The sequence below is a fragment of the Diabrotica virgifera genome, chromosome 6 (assembly GCF_917563875.1).
Source record: "Diabrotica virgifera virgifera chromosome 6, PGI_DIABVI_V3a".
NCBI classification, from domain to species: domain Eukaryota; kingdom Metazoa; phylum Arthropoda; class Insecta; order Coleoptera; family Chrysomelidae; genus Diabrotica; species Diabrotica virgifera.
The window spans coordinates 213,779,606-213,802,461 of NC_065448.1; the positions used below are offsets into that span (position 1 = coordinate 213,779,606).

The window sequence follows — 22,856 nt, forward strand, 5'->3', positions numbered from 1 at the left end:
ATAAAATACAATGAAAGTAAAATTGTTTTTATTCCTCTTCTACACACTATTAAAAATAAACAAAACTTGAATGTAAATTAAAAAGTTTTTTTAATAAAAATGTTCTTTTAGTCCGTGTCTGTATCATTATTATCTTCCTCTTCAACCTCGTCATGTTCTATTATAGCATCTTCACCGTCAGCTTCATATTTTTCCATACCATATTCATCGTTATCTTCATCATATTCTTTTTCTTCATTAAATGATTGCTCATTTTCATAAAAAATTTCATTTTCGCCTGAAATAATAATTTTTATGTTATACATTTTTTTAATATAGGTACCTTTACCTTGTCTTTGAGCAACACCTTTTCTGTTTCCACTTAAACGTTGTTTTTTAACCATTGATTTTTTTCTTCTATGTATTGAAGATTGGCGGATGCCTCCAGTTAAACTACGCTTCTTTGCATTTCTTGTAATTCCAATTATAAATTTTTTCAACAAAGCCTTCGAAAAATCTTTATTGGAACTTTGGACTATTGTAAAAAACACTTCTAAAATATTTTTGCAATTTTTAATACAACATTTTTCAGTGTTGCTTCTACTTCCTCCCGTCCACGAACACTGCACCATAAATTTTTTCTCAAAAAAATAATCTACAATACTATAGCAGGTATCCAAACCATTACTAGTATCAGGAATATTACCAATAATTTTTTTAAAATAATTTCTCTAGAAAACAGTATCAACATTAAATTTAAAAGATTAAATGAAAACTGAAATAATATAACTTACTACTTTCTTTTCATAATTTGGATCTTTGAGATTTTCCTCTAATTGACTTAACTCCTGTGAGGTTGAAACGGCATGAAATTCAAATTGAATATTGTCATCATCCTGATGATTGTTTTTAAAATTCTGCATTGCTGACAATAATTTGGCATCAAAATCTGATTTAATTGCCGCAACTGCCTTCACCAACATATCTTTTACGCTCTCTGTTATATCATTTTTAAACTGATTAAATTTTTGCTCAATGTCATTCAACTTGTTAATAATGTCGTTTTTACTTTCTTCTCCAATCAAAGGCTTATAATTAAGGGTGCAAAAAAAAAGTAATTAAAGTAATAATTTTAAATGTTTCCAATAAAAACTTACCTGTTCGATGACATTTAAAAACTGCGCATTTGCAATTGCTTCAGGAGAAATAATTGCCTCATCCGAAAAATTGGTTTCCAAAATTATATTTTCGCTTTCAACAACAGGCTCAGGAGTTTCTTCCGGTATGATTGGTTGAAACGAACAAAATTTTGACGATGATGATGCAAACAGAGTTTCAAAATTTTGTTGACTAGTGACCTTTTTTGTGTTTCTTACTTTATTTTTTTCTTTCATTTCTCCTAAAACCTCGGAATCAGTTGAAGACGTTGCCGAACCTCCCGACATTTCTAAAAGTTCAGTTTCAGCTGCAATGCGATTTTTATAATAATTTCTTTTGATGCGACATATTATTTTATTCCACGTAATGTCTGGAGTAGAATTGACATCCTTTATCAGATTTTTCACGTTTTTTGGTGGCCAAAATAAAATTTTGTTTTTTATCCACTTGTGTGGAACAACAGTTAAGACCGACCTTCCAGCTTCTATCGTCTCAACGATTTTAAAATGGGGTTCTGTAATAAATTAAACTAATTAAAATTTCAAATATTAACTACAATATTACATAGGTACATAAGTAGAAAAAAAGAAGTTTTAAATTTCATCCAATGCATAGGCAACTCATATTACGTTCTTATAATAATAAAAGTATACTTTTTATTTACCCATTATTTTAATTAGAAGATTTGTAACTTATTAGTAGTTTGTTAATATCAGTCTCCTTATATAAATAAATATATCTCAGGTTTATTCTAATTATTTAAGACCAAAATATTTCATAATTTAATAAGTTTAATACTAAATGTAAAAAAATAATTAACCTAACTTTTTTTAAATGTATAATATTGATAATTATTAATATCCATTTTTACAAACACTTTGTATACTTAAAGAATAAATAATAAACAACGTACTTACCTGGATTACACCTATTCATTTTGACTTAAAACTTACGCAAAAATCACTATAAAAATAGGAAAAACAAATAAATTTTGATCTCCGTTTACAGACAAGACAGTATTTTCGCGGTAAATCCCAGGAGTGTTTTGTTCTGCTAATAATCAATCTCAATTCAGCTAAAATTTAGTGAATGTGGCGTTGTTTACTTTTGCAGAAAGTATTCAGAAGTTATTCAACTAAAATTCCGATAATTATTTTCAGCTTTTGTTCGACAAATAAACAGCGCTTCTTCAAATTTATTTCAGCTGTTGTTCAGCTTCCAAAGCATTTCATTTATACAATAAAATACACATTTTTGGTAAGTGCCAGATTAGCTCAGTGGGATAGGCAGTGATATATGGATCGAGAGGTAGCAGGTTCAAATCGCACAGAAGACACTATAAAATAAAAAAAGTACCTAAGTATTACGATTTTAAATAAAATAATAAAATAAGTGTGAAATTGAAGTTAAAAGAAAGCTAATGTCGATAATAAATCGTAATAAATATATAAAAAAAACATTTTTGTTTTATTTATAAAAAGCTGAAGAAGAGTTGAAAAATAGACTGTATAATATCTGCAAAAGCTACTTTTCAGCAAGGAAACAAATTATATAACACGTGAAAATTGGTCAAAAGCAGCTGAACAAAGGCTGAAAGTAAAGCTGTTTAGAAACTGAATAAGTATTTCTTCATTTTGCAGAAGTGGTACAGTAGCAATATGAATAGCCATATAAAAGTTGAAGAAGCGCTAATAAATGCTACTTTATTCAGCTTTAAGCTGATTATCTTCTCCTTTTTCGCCTGTTTAGAATCTGAACAGATGCATAAACAAACTAATCGACTACCTTTGTTCAACATGCAAGCTTCTAAAATTAGCTGATGAAACGTTAAATCAACTTAAAATGTTTGTTGGGAAGTACGATTATGAAGACTTGGTAATCGTATGAAAATTTATTATTTATAATTTACATTTTTAGGCATATTTTGAACCATATTAAAAAAGAAGCCACATCTTGATAAAAGGTGCCTTATCGAAAAAATACTAAGAGACAAAAAAGTTTTAGAAACATCGTGTTTAACTAATGGTACCGCAGTAATAGTTCAATTGGAACGTACCCAAACATTTGGGGGGTGTAAAGAAACAAACCCCCATAACATTTTTATGTAAACATATTGAAAAAGAAGCAGCAACTCGATAAAAACTGCCTTATCGAAAAAATACTAAGAGGCAAATAAGTTTTAAAAACAGTGAGTTTAACTAATGGTACCACAATAATAATTTAATTGGGTTGTACACAAAAGTTTGGGGGGTTTAAGGGAACAAAACCCCCATAAAATTTTTATGGGATGCAAAAATTTCACTATAATTTTTCTTTAAGATGTTCCTGTCATAAGAATGATACATGTCCATTTTCAATAAAAAATCTCTAATAGTTTTCGATATATTGGAAAAAATCGATTTTCATTTTGTAACTTCAAAGGGCTATAACTTTTTTATGTGCACATTTGTATTGAGGTAAATTAGGACCAATCGATCTATTTTTGGTCCCAGAATATGTGATTTAATTTATGACCTGTATTTTTGTACGCCCTGTATAACTAATATGTACGTTTTACAATAAAAGTTACATCAAATATTATTAAAAAAATTGAAAAAAAATTGTTTAAACCAATTTGATGGTTTATATAACAATTAGTTTATTTAAATAACGCATATTCGTAATGTACGTAAAAAGTACATACAAATTAAAAAAAGAAACAACGAAATAAATAATCGAGAACCAGAGATACAGTTAACTCCTTCCCCCTCTCATCGCTATCCCAATTTTCATCGCCGGCCGATTTTAAGGGCCACATTTTTAAGCTTTGTGGACGATTTCCTTGAAAGGAAATCTTTTGTATACTTGGTACGTTAAAACTTTGAAGTATGTTCTTTCAAATGCGACTAATTTTATTTCTTAATTGTTATAAACAAAGCTGCCGTGAATTAAAAAAAGAAGGGGGCTAACTTTGTCCCTAATTGTCGTAGGACAATTGTTTTTCTTTCTAAATATGTATAAAAATTTAGTCTTTCTAAATATGGAAAAATAATTTTTCTACTGGTAACGGTTAAAAAGTTATTCTAATTGTTTATAAGCAAAAAATCGACATGTTCTTGCAAAATAATTTTACACTATTTATAATTATTTTTTGTAATTTTTTTTTAAATTAAGTTAATAGAATAAATCTTCTTCTTTCATAAACTGTTCGAAGTATTACTGTAACCTCATCGTTTTCTGACTTATGGTGTTGCAAAAAAAATTAATTTGGGATAAACAAATTAAATAACTTTTAAACTATTTGACCAATTGTTTTGAAATTTAGAATATAATTTAAGCATCAGAAGTCTCAGTCTTTTGTGTAATAAGAAAGTTCTAACTTAATTTTTACATAAGTTATGAACATTTATAAAATCTCAAAATTTATGACTTATTTGGCAATTTTCTAAGCAACAAATAAGGATAGACATATGCAGTGAACGCCGTATTGAAGTGTTTTATATGATTTATCAGTTTCTTACTCTCAAATTTGTTTAAAATGCTTTACTTTTTAGTAATAGACAAAAAAAGCGAAAATTTAGCGTTTTTTGATCTTCATTTGTTTATAGCTATGTATATCATCAAAATCGGCTGCAGGAAACATATAGGTTATTAATATAGATGTCCATACTACTCAAAAAATTTGGTTTCGGCCTGGAAGGGGATGTGTCACGAGAAAAATCTTATTTCTCTGGACTAAAAACTAGTACAAAAAATACTAATGGTTAAAGGCAACGAAAAAGAAGATGTCTCAATTGAAGAAAACACTGAAGAAGCAACTGAGTCAGAAGGTGAAATGGACAAATTTTAGAAAATGTAAAGAAAAAAGAATGTGTGTGTACTTTGTACGCACGTAAGAAGTTATACTTCTATTGTAACTATCAACAAAATATATATACTTAATAGTTTATTTGTATTTTATTTAAATATTAAACTAACTTTCTTACCTACCACTTTCAAAAACTTCTTATTAAAACAATACCAAAAATTAAAAAAAAAAGAATATGAATCGTCCGGGATTTGAACCCGGGACCTCGCTATCTGGTCAAATGCTCTACCAACCAAGCTATCAAGCCGCGTCTAAGTGACGTCTCGGATATAATTACACATCACGGTGACAAATAGATCAAGTGAAGTATAAAAATGTTGTAATAGATATTTTATTATCTTACTCCCGAGGAAGACAAATCCTAAGACAGAAAAATTATAATAAATAATACATTTACTAAAAACACTAATATATTCTTTTAATGACTTATTTGCGCTGATACATACATAACTTGAACTTGAAAGATTAGCAACGAACTACATAATGTCTGTGTGAGCATGCGCCCAAAATTATAAAATTTCACTCTCAACCGTAAAGAAGTATAACTTCAAAAAGTTAAATCTAAAAAGTATCTTGAAAAGGAAAAAAAAAGACGAAAATTAAGAACAGAGGGGAAACCCAAGAAAAAAGCAAATGGATAGGTTCATCTCCATGTCGTATATCGTTCATCTCCATAGATATCTGTTTTTAATCATTTCTTTCAATTCGTGCATTGTTGCTGTGCATACTCCTGTGATTTGTCATTTGAATTCCTCGTGGTCTGTGGTCTTCTACTTTTCCTTGAATGATACGTTTTTTTCATTTTTCATATTTTCTGTGTATGATTTCAAAACATGTCTACAGTACATATTTAAATTTTTGTAGTTTGACTTTGCTGGATATTGCTGATCTTATTTGTCGGTACTCGAAATACCGTAAACCCCTACTCCGAAGTCAAATGTCTCGCCACTGCTTAGAATAGGTTTTATTATTATAATGCTTATTCATCCAAATTATCACGGGGGAACATACAACTGCAAGAATTCTCAAATTATGATTACTTAAGGATTTTTAACAAATTTTAGTAGGGTAAGCGACGAAAATGCAAAACAAACCTAATAGAATACAAAAAATACTAAAGATTAAAGGCAACGAAAAAGAAGATGTCTCAGTTGAAAAAAACACTGAGGAAGTAATTGAGTCCTAGACGTCCTAGAAAATGTAGAGAGAAAAAGGTGAATATGAAAAGATCTTGAAAAGGAAAAAAACCAGGAAGCTAAAGAAAAAACCAAAGGGATAGGTTCATCGGTCAACTCCATCGTTAAGCTGTTTTTGAACATTTTTAATTCGTACGTTGGTGTTTTGCACACTCCTATGGTCTGGTCGTTTGGATTCCTCGTGGTCTTCTGTCTTCTACTTTTTCTCGAATGATGAGTTTTTCATTTTCTATGAGTCTACAATCTACAGCATTTAAATTTTTGCAGTTGGACAGGATTTTGCTGAAATTCTTTTGCAGACCTTATTCGTCGCCTTGTCGGTAGTCGAAATACCATAACATTCTTCTGCAACAGAACATTTCAGAGGAAGCTATTAGCCATCTTTCCGATGGTTTCGGTGTCTAAGATTCGCATTCGTGTGTTATTATTGGAACACTAAATAATTGGAATAGTTGACCACTCTTATTTTTAGGGTTATTGAAATTTTGTTTTCTTTCCATATTTTGATCAGCTTCCCTAGAGCTATGTTTTCTAGAACCAATCTACGTTTTATCTCTATTTTCAGTCATCATTCACTTTGCCTTATCGCTATGCGGGGTCGGCTTCCCTACTTGCATTTCTCCACACAATTCTATCCTGGGTCATATCAATATTAATCCCCTTTACCAACATGTCCTGCCTAATCGTCTCCCCCACGTCTTCTTTGGTCTTCCTCTCCTACTCTATTCCAGGAATCTGCACTTCAGCTACTCTTCGTATTGGATGATTAACGTCTCGACGTTGAACATGACCAAACCATCTCAACCTAAGCTCTCTCATTTTTACATAAATTGGTGCCACACCTAGACTTCCCCTAATATACTCATTTTTAATTTTATCCTTTCTTGTCACTCCACTCATCCATCTAAGCATTCTCATCTCCGTCACATGCATTCGTTGTTCCTCTTTCTTTTTCACTGCCTAACATTCAGTTCCGTACATCATAGCCGGTGTTATGGCTGTTTTATCGAATTTTCCTTTCAGCTTCATTGGAACTTTTCTGTTACACAACACACCACTCGCTTCCTTCCACTTCATCCATCCAGCCCTAATTCTACTGCATGCATCTCCATCTATTTCTCCATTACTCTGTAATACCGATCCCGGATACTTAAAACTATTGCTTTTTACAATCAGTTCACCACCCAAAGAAACCATTTTATTTGTAGTAACTCCATCTTTAAATGAACATTTAAAATACTCTGTCTTTGTCCTACTAACTTTTAAACCTTTTTCCTCCAGAGCTCGTGTCCACTGTTCCAGTTTTTGTTCGAAGTCTCTTTCACTATTTCCTACTAACACGACATCATCACCATACATTAAGCACCATGGAATGTTACCCTGTAGTTTCGCTGTTATCTGGTCCAAAACTAATGAGAATAAATACGGACTAAGCACCGAGCCTTGGTGCAATCCTACTTTCACATGAAATTTATCAGTCTCTCCCACATCTGTCCTAACACTAGTCGTTACTCCCTCATACATATCCCTCACAATCATTACGTATGCACCAGGGACTCCTTTCTTATTGAGTGCCCACCACAGAATCTTTCGAGGAACTCTATCATGTGCTTTCTCAAGATCAATGAATACCATATGAGCGTTTGTTTCTTTACTCCTGTATTTTTCCATCAACTGCCTTGTAATGAAAATTGCGTCTGTTGTTGATCTGCCCTGCATAAAGCCAAATTGATTCTCGGATATGTCGGTCTCTTCACGTATCCGTCTATCAATTACTCTCTCCCATATTTTCATGGTGTGGCTAAGCAGTTTTATAGCCCTGTAGTTTGTACACTGTACAAATAATTGTCAAGGCCATAGCCCAAAAAATTATTATGTAGTAATCATGCCCTCCAAATTATTTTCAAAATGGGATTAAACAAGCAATCATCTGCTCGGACTCTAAAAGTGCCATACAGAAAATAGGCAGATCAACTTACTCTATGGAAACAGAACACTCATCGTTCATGACCAAGAGACGCATCATTGAAGCGAAAGAAAATAACGTTAATATTAGTCTGGCGTGGATTGCAGGACACTCGAATACTCGAATATTAAAGGGAACATGGTGGCTGATAAACTAGCTAATATAGGTAGAACTTTAAATGTAGCTGCTGGTATCACTCTTCACTATTCCAACCTTCTACCAGACATCAAGCATTCCATCTGGAATAGGTGGAAGCAAGAATGGCACGGGAAAAATCGAAATAATTCATTTTACTCTAAAATTGTAGGTCAGATAGATAAACTTCCCTGGTACCACAATTTTGCATACCAAGACAGAAGACATATAACCACCTTTATTAGAATGAGGACAGGACAGGCCAAGTTGGGTCCTTAAATCATCTGATTTTTGAGTGCCATATACAGGGTGTAACGAAAATACAGGTCATAAATTTAACCACATATTCTGGGACCAAAAATAGTTTGATTGAACCTAAATTACCTTAGTACAAATGTGCATATAAAAAAAGTTACAACCCTTTGAAGTTACCAAATTAAAATCGATTTTTTTCAATATATCGAAAACTATTAAAGTTTTTTTATTGAAAATGGACATATAACATTCTTATGACAGTGGCTTCTTAAGAAAAAATTATAGGGAAATTTGTGCTCCCTATAAAATTTTTATGGGGGTTTAGTTCCTTTAAACCCCCCCAAACTTTTGTGTACGTTCCAATTAAATTATTATTGTAGTACCATTACTTAAACACAATATTTCTAAAACTTTTTTGGCTCTTAGTGCTTTTTCGAAAAGTCAGTTTTTATCGAGATATTTTGAAAATTTGTCAAATCCACCACATATTTGTATATGGTTAAGTACGATTATGGAGACTTTGTAATAATATGAAAATTTATGTATGATTTACATTTTTAGGTATATTTTGAACCGTATTAAAAAAGAAGCCATATCTCGATAAAAGGTGCCTTCTCGAAAAAATACAAAGAGGCAAAAAAGTTTTAAAAACATTTTGTTTAACTAATGGTATCTCAGTAATAGTTTAATTGGAGCGTACACAAACATTTGGGGGGTTTAAAGGAACAAAACCCCCATAAAATTTTTATGTAAACATATTTAAAAAGAAGCTGCAACTCGATAAAAACTGCCTTATCGAAAAAATACTAAGAGCCAAAAAAGTTTTAAAAATATTGAATTTAACTAATGGTATCACAATAATAATTTAAATGGAACGTACAGAAAAGTTTGGGGGGTTTAAGGGAACAAAACCCCCATAAAATTTTTATGGGGAGCACAAATTGCACTATAATTTTTCTTTAAGATGCTCCTATCATAAGAATGCCACATATCCATTTTCGATAAAAAATCTGTAATAGTTTTCGATATATTCGAAAAAATCGATTTTTATTTTGTAACTTCAAAGGGCTGTAACTTTTTTTCTGTGCATATTTGTACTAAAGTAAGTTAGGTTCATTGGAACTATTTTTGGTCTCAGAATATGTGATTTAATTTATGACCTGTATTTTTGTTACACCCTGTACATAAATATGTCACCCAATTTTGACCTATATAAAGAATTTGGTAAAACAAATATCCCTACCCCCATTGAAATTTGCCTACTTATGTCCAACCTTAATCCCCGTAAGATTAACCTGATCCTTAAATTCCTTAACTTAGCCAATATTAACTTATAAATTAATCAATTCCCAACTTTGAATTAAAAAAGTTAAAAAGATAAATATATAAAAAGATATTAGACCTCCAAACGATAAAAGTTTTAACCCTTATGGTATAATATTGCCTTACCTGTAGGGACTGTCTGGCCCTAAAAGAAGATGTTCCTGCTAATGAATATTTAAAAAAATTGATTCTTTAGCATATACAGTCGGAAAATGAAAGAATACCCATGCGTCATCGATGATATGCATACGAATCAAATCAAAAATTTCTAGTCAAAACAAAGTCTAAACTAAGTTAATACTGAAAATAAACGGATGTGACTACTACCCCACCGTACGATTTTTCGCTACGTAAGAATGTGTCAAAAAATTTTTGTGATGTTATTCTTTTTCTGATAATATATACAGGGTGTAACAAAAATACAGGTCATAAATTTAATCACATATTCTGGGACCAAAAATAGTTTGATTGAACCTAACTTACCTTAGTACAAATGTGCACATAAAAAAAGTTACAGCCCTTTTAAATTACAAAATGAAAATCGATTTTTTCCAATATATCGAAAACTATTAAATATATTTTATTGAAAATAGACATGTGGCATTCTTATGGTAGTAGTATCTTAAGAAAAAATTATAGTGAAATTTAGACACCCCATAAAAATTTTATGGGGGTTTTGTTCCTTTAAACCCCCCCAAACTTTTGTGTACGTTCCAATTTAATTATTATTGTAGTACTATTAGTTAAACACAATATTTTAAAAACTTTTTTGCCTCTTAGTACTTTTTCGAAAAGTCAGTTTTTATCGAGATATTTCGAATATTTGTCAAATCCACCACATATTTGTATATGGCTAAGTACGATTATGGAGACTTGGTAATAATATGAAAATTTATTTATGATTTACATTTTTAGGTATATTTTGAGCCATTTTAAAAAAGAATTAATATCTCGATAAAAAGTGCCTTCTCGAAAAAATACAAAGAGGCAAAAATTTTTAAAAACACTGTGTTTAACTAATGGTACCGCAGTAAAAGTTTAATTGGAACATACACAAACATTTGGGGGGTTTAAAGGAACAAAACCCCCATAAAATTTTTATGTAAACATATTAAAAGAGAAGCCGCAACTCGATAAAAACTGCCTTATCGAAAAAATATTAAGAGGCAAAAAATTTTAGAAATATTGAATTTAACTAATGGTACCACAATAATAATTTCATTGGAACGTACACAAAAGTTTGGGGGGGTTTAAGGGAACAATGGGTTGCACAAATTTCACTATAATTATTTTTAAGATGTTCCTGCCATAAGAATGCCACATGTCCATTTTCAATAAAAAATCTCTAATAGTTTTCGATATATTCGAAAAAATCGATTTTTATTTTGTAAATTCAAAGGGCTGTAACTTTTTTTGTGTGCATATTTGTACTAAGGTAAATTAGGTTCATTCGAACTATTTTTGGTCTCAGAATATGTGATTTAATTTATGACCTGTATTTTCGTTACACCCTGTATATTTATTGGTGATAAATGTTACTATTACTACCGTAATTAATTATTTGATATAGATTAATAATACAAAAATAATGAGTAAGCAAATATAGTATTATGAATTTCTCCATGTTAAAGTTGCCAGTGGACGTAAATAGTAACAGGAATTTAAAAAATGTCGTTTATGTCAGCTGCATTAAGTGATTAAAATGAAAGTAAACTTAGTGAATTCCAGACATTATCTGCAAATAAATGTACATTCGTAAAAATATACTAATATGTAATTTCATACACTATGATTGAAAAGTCAAAGTAATATGTACACGTTTGGCGAACTCATAGACAGAAGTTAACCATATTGACAGATGATTACTTACAAATTTTATTGACGTATTTTAATTAAATAAATACTTTTACGGCCGTGCTAAAAGAGCCACTTTCAAGCACGCATTTCGTTTCCGAAAGTTCCAAAATCAGTATTTTAAAAGCTGTTAAATGAGGTGTCACATCATGATGTACTTTACCATTTAAAAAATTAAAGTTATGCCTGTCACCTGAAGACGGATCGCGTAAAGTTCGAAACGTTGATGCTATAATATACTATGGTTAGTTTAAAAATCGACCTATCCGAGCGTTTTGCTTATATTCTTAAAATAAACAAGTTAACAGGGGGGGGGGGGCAACACTTATTCCACCGCACTGTATGAATCTCATTCATCTACTGAATTGAGGTTTAAAGAAATAGATATTTCAAAAACCGTCCGACGTCAAAGTCCATTATCGCTTAATCCAGAAAATTTAAAAGTACTTATCCGAATGGAAAAACTATTTCAAAAGAGAAGTGGAATGACATTAAGTCTTTCTTCCAGTTTTTTCCAAAATCTGATTACCTCTTTTAATATCCGCCATTTGATAATTATAAAGCTGGTATAATGGGATATTAAATTCACTTGATTTTTCCGTCATTCGTGTAATATTCAAAAGGTATTTTCCTGTACCTCTACCATTGGCAAAAAATACTTCGCGTTCTCGGTCCTAGTTTATGGTGCCGAGTCCTGGACTGTGAATAAAATCGATCTAAATCGCTTGAGGCTTTCGAAATGTGGTGCTGTAGAAGAATTTTAAAAGTTTCCTGGGTGAAGAAGATTCAAAACTCCACAATACTAGAATGTCTCAGCAAGACTACTGAGATTATTAAAGGCATCAAGCAGAGAAAGCTGGAGTATTTCGGACATGTAGATAATGAGAGGTCCCAAATATAGGTTGCTGCAAAATATTATGCAAGAAAAAATAGCAGGCAAACGTAGTCCAGGACGAAGAAGAACCTCATGGTTGAAGAACTTGCGAGATTGGTATTTAGACCAGGGCGCATCTGTAAAAATATTAGTACATTTGGACGTTGAGAGGTGACTCAAATTTTTTTGCAGAAATTGCTTGAAAATAAATCAAATAATAATATTTGAGTTATCCTCCCTCTCAAAAAGGTCCGGAACATTGTTTAAATAATCAAAATGTCAAAAAATTAAGGAAAAATTCGATTTTTTTCTTGGTTTTTTAATTATAACTTTAAAAGTATTCATTTCCGAGAAAAGTTGTACTGACATAAAATTTGCGTAATTAAATTTCCTACAATATAGAATTGGCTAAATATTTAAAAAATGAACACCCTTGTTGCAAAATAGCAATAATTGTGAAAAAACATACAAAAACAAGTATTCATATTTTACGTTTTTCAACCATTTATGCTACACTTAGGACCTTCATATTTCACCCTGAAAAACTTTATGATACAGTAACACAATACTGTAAATTTCATTAAGATCGGTTGAATAGATTTTGCAAAATAAATTTTGCAATCCAGCTTTCGTAAAAAAAATTCATTTTTTCAAAATGTTACAGGACTGAAAATAAAGCAGATAGCAAGTTTAAAATTTTTTTGCATATAGAAGTGTACTTTACCTTTCATTCGCAATTTTGCAAAATTAAAATCGATTAACACCACGGCGTCAGGAATTTTTTTAAATATACATTAATTATTGGTGCTACCCGCAGGACAGCGGATAGTTTGCTCTGATTGGGCATTCCAATGACCTTTGATAATGATTGATACATTTTAATTTTTATTACATTTCTATATAAATAGATAAATTTGTTTGTTGCAAAATAAAAACACATACTCTATCTTTTGAAATAACACTTTTATTAGCAAAAACTTTCTTTGTTCATATATTTTAACTTATATAATAAAAGTTTATTATTTTTAAACATATTCAATTGTTTAAACAATATTTCACAAACAATAATAAAATTAGTTTGATTTTTGTGGAATTAAAATATTAAAATACAACAAAATATAGAGTAAGAAAATAATATATTAGATAAAGATTGGAAGAAATTTTGGTGGAAATCAACTTGTGTGAATCGAACACCGCTGTCCTGCGCGTAGCACCAAAAATTATTGTTTATTTCAAAAATTTTCTGACGCCGTGGTAATTAATCGATTTTAATTTTGAAAATTGAAAATGAAAGGTACAGTACACTTCTATAAGCAAAAAAATTTTTAACTTGCTATCTGCTTTATTTTCAGTCCTGTAACATTTTGAAAAATGAATTTTTTTTTGCGAAAGCTGGATTGCAAAATTTATTTTGCAAAATCTATTAAACCGATCTTAAAGAAATTTATAGTATTGTTTTACTGTATCATAAAGTTTTTCTGGGTGAAATATGAATGTCCTAAGTGTATTATAAATGGTTGAAAAACGTAAAATGCGAATATTTTTTTTGTATGATTTTTTCGCAATTATTGCTATTTTGCAACTAGGGAGACTATTTTTAAAATTTCTAACCAATTTTATATTGTAGGAAATTTAAATACGCAACTTTTATGTCAGTACAACTTTTCTCGGAAATGAATACTTTTAAAGTTATAATCAAAAAACGAAGAAAAAAATCGAATTTTTCCTTAAATTTTTGACATTTTGATTATTTAAACAATGTTCCGGACCTTTTTGAGAGGGAGGATAACTCAAATATTATTATTTGATTTATTTTCAAGCAATTTCTGCAAAAAAATTTGAGTCACCTCTCAACGTCCATCTCAAAACAGATCCGCCCTGGACTAATTGTGTTGATACAAGCATGCTATTCAGGGTGGCAGTGAATAAAATTAAGATAGCTATGATGGTAACAAACATTCTGAAAGGACATGGTACATGAAGAAGAAGATAAAAATACATTAGCGATATATTCGTACGTGATAAATTTCTCCGGATTGAATATAAATACCAGGGTTTTGGCATTTTATTTATTGACAAAATAGATCTATTTGTCCTACTAGCTCATCTGCTCCCTAAAAAATATCATTAATAAATTTTGATACTATATGCGAATTAATTTCTACGGTACAAACCGATATGTTGGCGATAACAAAGCAAAGAAAGGCGGGCGGCAACAGAGAGGAACAGATAAAAAAGAAGAGACTAGCAATAGAAATGGAATTTCACAAATTTCAAACGCTTTTAGGTTTTTTAAAGTGATTCTGTCAGGATCCATGCTTCAACCCCGTAAACTAGTACTGGGAATATATAAAATCGAACCACTTATGCGAAGTTCCAGATTTAGATCATGCCTGCACAGGATTTTCTTAAATTTCATAAAACTTGTTCTTGCTTTGGCAATTCTACTTTTTATTTCTGTACTAGGGTTCCAGCTTTCATTATTATGAGTGCCCAGATAATTGTTACGTTATAGCTATTATTATTTACGGCTGCCTGTTTACTAATAACCATAAACTTTGTTTTTCTTGCGTTGAGTTTGGAGTCCATATATCGCGCAGAGCGCCACCATTCGGTTCAATAACGCTTGAAGATGTTAGAATTTATCGTGTCACTAATAGGGTGTCATCTGCGTATCTGATATTGTTCATAAGTACGCCTTAATGAGTACCTATGCCCTCTTTTGCGTTTTCCAACACTTCATTTAAGATTGTTTCAGCGTAAAGATTAAACAACATTGGCGACAATATACAGCCTTGTCGAACTCCACGCTTGATTTTTACTTCTTCAGAGCACTGATTCCCAACCCTAACACATTATTCAGCCTGGCCGCAATACAAATTTGTGATGATTCTAATGTCCCTACCGTCCAGACCGAAAGTCTTAAGAAAATATAACATTTTTTCATGGCGAACTTTATCAATCAAAAGCCTTTTTAAAACCAATCGCGCACACGAAAACGTCATGATTTACATCTCTGCATCTTTGAATTAAAACTTGGGTTGCAAATAATGCATCACGCGTTCCAAGGCCGCAGCTAAAACCGAATTGAGTACTTGAGACTCTGTCCTCAATTTTTCTATATTATGTTCTTTGATTAATATATTCTGAGAAAAGTTTTCAATACATGACTCATTGATGGTGCGATAGTCGCTGCATTTTGTGGCTCTATGTTTTTTTGGTAGTGCAACAAATGAGGATTTAAGCCAATCTTTAGGAATTTTGCAAGGTTACCAGTAAATCTCGTATGATGTAAATTGGAGATGGAGAGCCAGATAATAGAAGCACATATTAGAAACGGGCTAAATACAGATTACTGAGTACTTGAGATTTTGTCCTCAATTTTTCTATAAATATGTTCTTTGATGAATTATTCTGAGAAAAGTTTTCAATACATGACTCATTAGGCTGATGGTGCGATAGTCGCTGCAATTTGTGGCTCTGTTTTTTTGGTAGTGCAACAAATGAGGATTTAAGCCAATATTTAGGAATTTTGCATGGTTACCAGTAAATCGCGTAAGATGTAAATTGGAACTGGAGAGGCAGATAATAGAAACACATAATGAGAAACGGGCTAAATACAGATTACTGAAAATAATCCTTCAAGGCAAAGTATTTGCAAAGCGAGGAATTTGGAGAAGAAGAATATCGGGATTAAATAACCTAAGAAAATGGTTCTCCACAACAACGAATCTATTTAAAGCATCAGTTAATAAAATAATTATATCCAGAATGATCGCCAATATTCAAAACTAATAGGCACCAAAAGAAGAAGCAGACTATTAAAGTAACAACGATAGCTTCCATTTCATGATCCTTAATTTCTTCTTGTTGGAAATGTTGAATCTTAATAATTCTTAATGATTCATCAAACCCTTTTATTTCGATGAAGTTCTTGAATGGTGCATTTCAGATAAGAGTGTCAATACAGTTTATTTAAAAAAAAAACTTTTAGTTAGCGGACTCTCCGATAAATCCATTAGCGTTCCATGTAATTATTCTTAAAAAAGTATTATTTATTACAAGATTTGTACAACCAGCTGATTCGGCGCCGGCGCCAGGGCCGCGTTTAGGTCAATTGACGCCCTAGGCAATTCTTTAGTAGCCGCTTTTCAAACATGTACCTACCACTTTTGCGAAAAAAAATTGCAGAAATTTTTATTTAAATAAGAATACACTAAAAATGGATTTAAACTACGATGTTTATATACCTATAACAGAAAAAATCGTCACTCCAGTTCGATCACATCCGAAAATTCTTTTCAAAAAAAGACTTTCAAAAAAAATTTTTTTTCTTAATAAAATCGAAAAGTTATTAACACGTTCTTGCGTCATACTTGATGGGAAATCATTTTTAATTCTTGACATTTTCGACTCTCAGCGGACACGTTGGTAACTGGGATACACAAATAAATGTGCAAAGCAATGTCAAAATTAGGGAAAATATCTTTCAATTCACTTAGTGCAGTCATTGAAGGTTTTCACCTCCGATTTCGTTGAGCCTTCATCGATTTTCATCAAAAATGGTGAGTAGTTAGAGATAAGCTCAAGGAACAAAGGTGACATAATGCCAACTTGCGCTTTTACCGTGGTGGTAGGTGCCACCCCTTCTCAGTGGTGAAAATTATTATTTTTTAGATAATACCATAAATCGATAGAGAGACAAATTCTAAGCAAAATTTGTTATATAAAGTTATTAATATAAATCAATACTTTTTGAGTTATTAAAGATCAAAAATTATATTTTTTCGTAAAAAAATGCATGTTTTAAAGCTGTTTTTCACGTATAACTCAAAAACTGTAAGCTTTTAGAAAAAAGTTATTTTTACCAAAATTGAATATCTGAATACACTTAAAGAACTAAACTAATGGTAATTCAAAGTGAGTTATGGGTAATTGAATGTATATTTTTTTCGACGAGTAATTACGCAAATCTAAGTATTCAAGCTTAAATAACGGGAAAACAATGCGTTTAATATGTACCTGTAAAATATAATGATTTCAACAATTTTGGCCGGTTTAGAATTTATATTTTTGAAAAAAAGATATAATTTAAAAAAATCAGAATTTTTAAAATTATCGTAATTTTCATTTTCTTTTGATAATAACTCCAAAATTACTCAATATACGTAAAAAGTGTGTATAACCAAATTTTAGATTGTTCTGTATCAAATATTTTACCTTTTACTATTTCTGTAGGGTAAGAAATAACCGAGATAGAAACGTTTAAATCTTAAATTTTGCTGCGAGAACCATGTAACCGGGGCCATTTAACCTTTTATTTTTAAAAAAGTAAGTGGTCTAAAAGATTAAATTCAACGTGGATTAATAGCCATTAAAATTAACTTTCAAATGGTTTTTAGTAAAACCTGATATCTTAAAAATTAACGGAGTTATTAAAAAAAAAACAATAACTTTTTTGTAAAAGTTTTTAAAAGATTTTTTTTGAAAAATATTTGGTGCATAAATTTTAATAATCAAGTATATTCAAATGGGAAATAAGCCACAATTTTACCTAAAAATGATTTTATTAACGTTTCGACGCCCAAGTCGGGTGTCGTTGTCAAAATACAAAATAATACTAAATAAATAAAAATGTTGTTGCTTAGTAAAAAATTCTTCTAATAATTTATTTAATCTGACTCATTTATATCGGCAATTCAGACACGTATTATACATTTTAAAGTAGACGACTTTAAAATGATATTGTCAATATTGATGAGTTGCGTTCCTGGGACGACTTTACTAAAAGATAGTTCATTCGATTACATGAAATCAATCCCAACTCAAGAATATCCGCCACAAAAAATCATAGCATGTGATCTGTCTTTAAAAAGACAACCAAATGCAACGGTGGCAGTGAAATTCTCGCGTTAGAGATTCCATAGTAAATCACGAGGGAAAACCAGGAAAAACCTCGTGATACTATCCCGACATCGTAAGTATTTGGGTTTACATTTAGTTTGCTCTCAAAACTAATACCAAATTCTGACTTGATATTTTAAATTTTAAATAATACTAAAATATTGGGTTATTTATTTATTTTACGACTTGGGCGTCGAAACGTTAATAAAATCATTTTTAGGTAAAATTGTGGCTTATTTCCCATTTGAATATACTTGATTATAAAAATGCCACAAGAAAATAGCTTCAGAACAACATAAATTTTAATGCTATCAACTTGTTCGGGGGCTTATTTTATAGATATTTCTAAGTACTTTTAATAAGGTTATGTTATTTCATTTTCATATCATTTTCCCGTTATTTAAGCTTGAATAGTTACTTATATTTGGGTACTCGCCGAAAAAAATATACATTCAATTACGTATTATAACTCACTTTTATTTAACATTAAAAGGTTTTTCCAGTAAGGAGTTTATTTCATTTTTTATTAGCTTCAATTTTGGTAATAACTTTTTGGTAAAATCTTATAGTTTTTAAGTTACTTATGAAAAATCGCTTAAAAACATACATTTTTCTCACGAAAAATTAAAATCTTTGATCTTTAATAACTCAAAAAGTTTTGATTTATTTTAATAACTTTATGTAACAAATTTTGCTTAGAATTTGTCCCACTATCTAATTTTGGGGATATTTTTAATAAAATAATTTTCACCCCCAACAAGGGGTGGCATCCACCCCAGGGTAAAAGAGTAAGTTGACACCATACCACCTTTGTTCCTTGAGATATCCTCTAACTACTCACCAATTTTCATGCAAATCGATGGAGGTTCAACGAAATCGGAGGTAATAGCTCATATCCACATTCAGTGACTGCACTAACTCTTCTTATGTCAATTGGTGATTTTATTGTGATATCCAAATGACCCTTTAAGTGAATGCATTCATGTATGAATGATGTATCTTGGTCGTCTTTATTTTGTATCAGATTTTCAGCTTCTTTAATAATTTCTTCATTGCTTAATTTTGGCAAATCTGTTAATAACTCGAAAACGTTGATAAATAAGTCGATAAGATTCCAGATGTCTATTCAGCGTGTCGATTATAATATAGAAAGTGCGGATTTTCATCTCATCACTAGCTGAAAAGTTTAGTTCATCATCGGCCTCCTCGTCAAATTGAATTTTTCTGTTTCTCTTTCTTATTTCTTTATATGTTTTATTTGGGCACAATTTTTTGGCTTCCCTGCGGTAAAGTAATTTGAAAGAGCTTCATACTCTTTAATGACAGAACTCAGATCCATAATTTTTATATACAAATATTTTTTGTACAGTATTCTTGCCGCCCTAGGCAACTGCCTATATTGCCTAATGGATAAAGCTGCCCTGGCCGGCGCATGTTGTATTCTTCAATTAATGACTTCAATTAATTTTTTCACTCCCTGGTGACTTAATTAACTAAGCAACTTCATCATATCAGCGCAGCGGTTCATTGTAACATTTTGCACCCCAGCAATTATTATGTTATCAAGTTTCAAATAATGCTGGCTACATTTATTTCTTTTTTTGAAGTTATCCTTCTTTAGGCGCGATTGGGAGTGAATGTGCGCGAATTCATCAAAATTGTTGGTGCCACGCGCAGATACATTATACGTTAGCTCTGATTGGGTATTCCAATGACATGTCAAAAATTATCCAATATGGCGGCTGTGGTTAAAGAATGTGTTGTCATTTTTATTATTATGGTTACGGTTGTTAAGTTTTGTTTTAAAAGTTGTGAGAACAGGTAGTGCAGCCGATATGTGAAACAATTACATATTGTGCATTTAATGAAAGAAGCATATAATTTGGACAACATATACTACACATATAAAGGTTCAAATTTAGATATGAGGTCATCTCAGATTTTTGCTTTTACAAAAATGGCGTTCATTCAAAATGGCGACGATATAATATATGTGACTAATAGCACGATAAGTTTTGAACGAAACGTCCGATTTCAACTAAATTTGGTATATAGGTTCTATTTTTGATGTATAAGATCGAGGTCTTGAACCAGAAGAATCCGTTTACCAAAACTTGTGTTTTTCCTGGTTTGTATGTAAAAATATTTTGTTTTTTAAATTCTTTCACCCCTTATATATTAATTTTTCAAAAAGTTAATACCGCCATTGAAAAGAGCGTAAAAATATTTTGAACTTTTTAGTTATGTTAAATTTACCATTTACCAGTATGTCAATTACCATTTAATAAATGCATAACGTATCTTCACATGTACCTATATATATGTGTGGCAGATTCTTGCAAATATTATAAGAATCATTGGGTATTTAATGGTAGAAGTATATAATTTGGACCACATATTAAGGTTCAAATTTAGATATATGGCCATCTCAGATTTTGCCTTTTGCAAAAATGGCGGGCATTCAAAATGGCGACTATGCGTAATATGTGACTAATAGCACGATAACTTTTGAAAGAAAAGTCTGATTTCAGCCAAATTTGGCATTAAGGATCTTTTTTTGATGAATTAGAGGTCTTGAACTGGAAGAATCGGTTTACCAGAAGTTGTGTTTTTACTGTTTTTTTATGTAAAAATATGTTGTTTTTTTTTCAATTCTTTCACCCTGTATATATTAATTTTTCAAAAAGGTAATACCGCTATTGAAAAGAGTGTAATAGGTAGTATATGGGGTCCAAATTATATGCTTCTACCGTTAAATGTACAATAATTCTTATAATATTTGCATGATTGAAAGAACTACAAAAAGAAAACATATTTTTACATAAAAATCCAGGAAAACACAACTTCTGGTGAGCCGATTCTTCTGGTTTAAGACATCGATCTCAAACATCAAAAAAAGAACCTATATACCAAATTTAATTGAAATCGAACTTTTCTTTCAAGAGATATAGTGCTGTTAGTCACATATGTATAGTCGCCATTTTTTTCAAGGCAAAATCTGACGCCAACTTCGATTTTGCCTCATATCTAAATTTGAACTTTTATATGTGTAGTATGTGGTCCAAATTACATGCTTCTATCATTAAATGCACAATTCTTATAATATTTGCACGAATCTGCCGCACTAAGGGACAAAAGTGAGTTTATAATTCTACTGACTTTTTCAATAGTTTTTATATATATTTTTGGACTTATTAATATAGAAAAAATAATGTGCGTGTACTTTGTACGCACGTTATAAGTTATACTTCTATTAAAATGGTGTAGAAAATCTGACGTTTTTTAGATTTTCTAGGATTCCTCAAGGAAAAGCAATTGCTGGGACGCTCCAGTTCTTCAAAAAATGATGGATTAACATTATTTATCGAGAATTTAACATTTTTAATGATTTTAAAATTTGACGAAAATACAGCAGAAATTCGAAAGGCATTATTTGGTAATGGTAATAAAGGAAATTTTAAGGCATTATTTTAAGTATTAAAATTAGTTTAATATTTAAATAAAAATACAATTGAAATGTTTAAAATATATTTGTTTCGTTGAAAAATAAAAATAGAAGTATAACTTCTTACGTGCGTACAAAGTACACACACTCTTTTTGTTTTTCAATGAAAATGCAATTTATTACGTTTTCATACGTTCAAATATGATTGAAGTTTACTATAAACTCATAAAAGATAATAAAATTACAATCTCACGGATTAAAAATATTCAAAAATTTAAATTTTATTAAACAGACGGCAACTCAAAAAATCAAGGAACTCAGAAACACAAATAAAACAGCAAAATTTAATGAAATAAACCTTTATTGAGGTAAAATGAAACGTGCTTTATTTTAAAAATACAACTAAAATTAAATTTAAAAGTAAAACTACACTAAATTTAAAAGTAAAAAAACTAAAATTAAATTTAAGTTACAAAAAAGATCGCTCAACCAAAAAAAGTTATTATTTTAATTATTTCAACTCTTGGTGTGGAAAATAAGTTTAGTCAAAGTATCGCAGGAAATTCTTAATCTGAAATTTACAATGTTAAGGTACGTATCCATACAAGGGTGATCCGCGCTCGGTGTAGCTGCTCAAATGGATACGGCATGCGCCTTCCTATCCTTATATATAAATCGCAAACCGGTTGAATCGAAGAGGGTGAGCGGCGAGCACCAACGTATCCACTATGTGGAGCTGTTACAACGAGCGCGGATCACCCTTGTATGAATATGTAACTTTAGACCAATAGTTGTAGTAATCTGTGAAATAATTATCTTTAAGTTAGAATATGTAGCAAAGAGAAAATACAGCGTTAATTATTCTCAGAGCAAACAATGACGGCGAAAATAAAAAAATAAATACTTCGTGGCAGGTGGTT

The 22,856-nt window shown here is 30.8% G+C and overlaps 2 protein-coding genes across 3 annotated transcripts in view; both read right to left on the reverse strand.

Annotated features, from left to right (window-relative positions):
* LOC126887197 (protein abrupt-like) overlaps positions 1-22,856 on the reverse strand; it is a 285,519-nt gene that overhangs the window by 63,741 nt on the left and 198,922 nt on the right. The window lies entirely within an intron of this gene.
* On the reverse strand, positions 12-2,581 carry LOC126887196 (uncharacterized). 2 transcript variants are annotated; one of them, XM_050654590.1, is made up of 5 exons: positions 2,055-2,580; positions 1,137-1,651; positions 774-1,067; positions 329-710; positions 12-277 (listed from the first exon to the last, which is right to left on the reverse strand). In XM_050654590.1, the coding sequence occupies exons 1-5, from the start codon at positions 2,071-2,073 to the stop codon at positions 108-110; spliced, it is 1,380 nt and encodes a 459-aa protein (XP_050510547.1). In that variant the 5' UTR covers positions 2,074-2,580; the 3' UTR covers positions 12-107. The 2 variants fall into 2 exon arrangements, with proteins under 2 accessions (XP_050510547.1, XP_050510546.1); XM_050654589.1 differs by having other exon boundaries at positions 12-710; positions 2,055-2,581.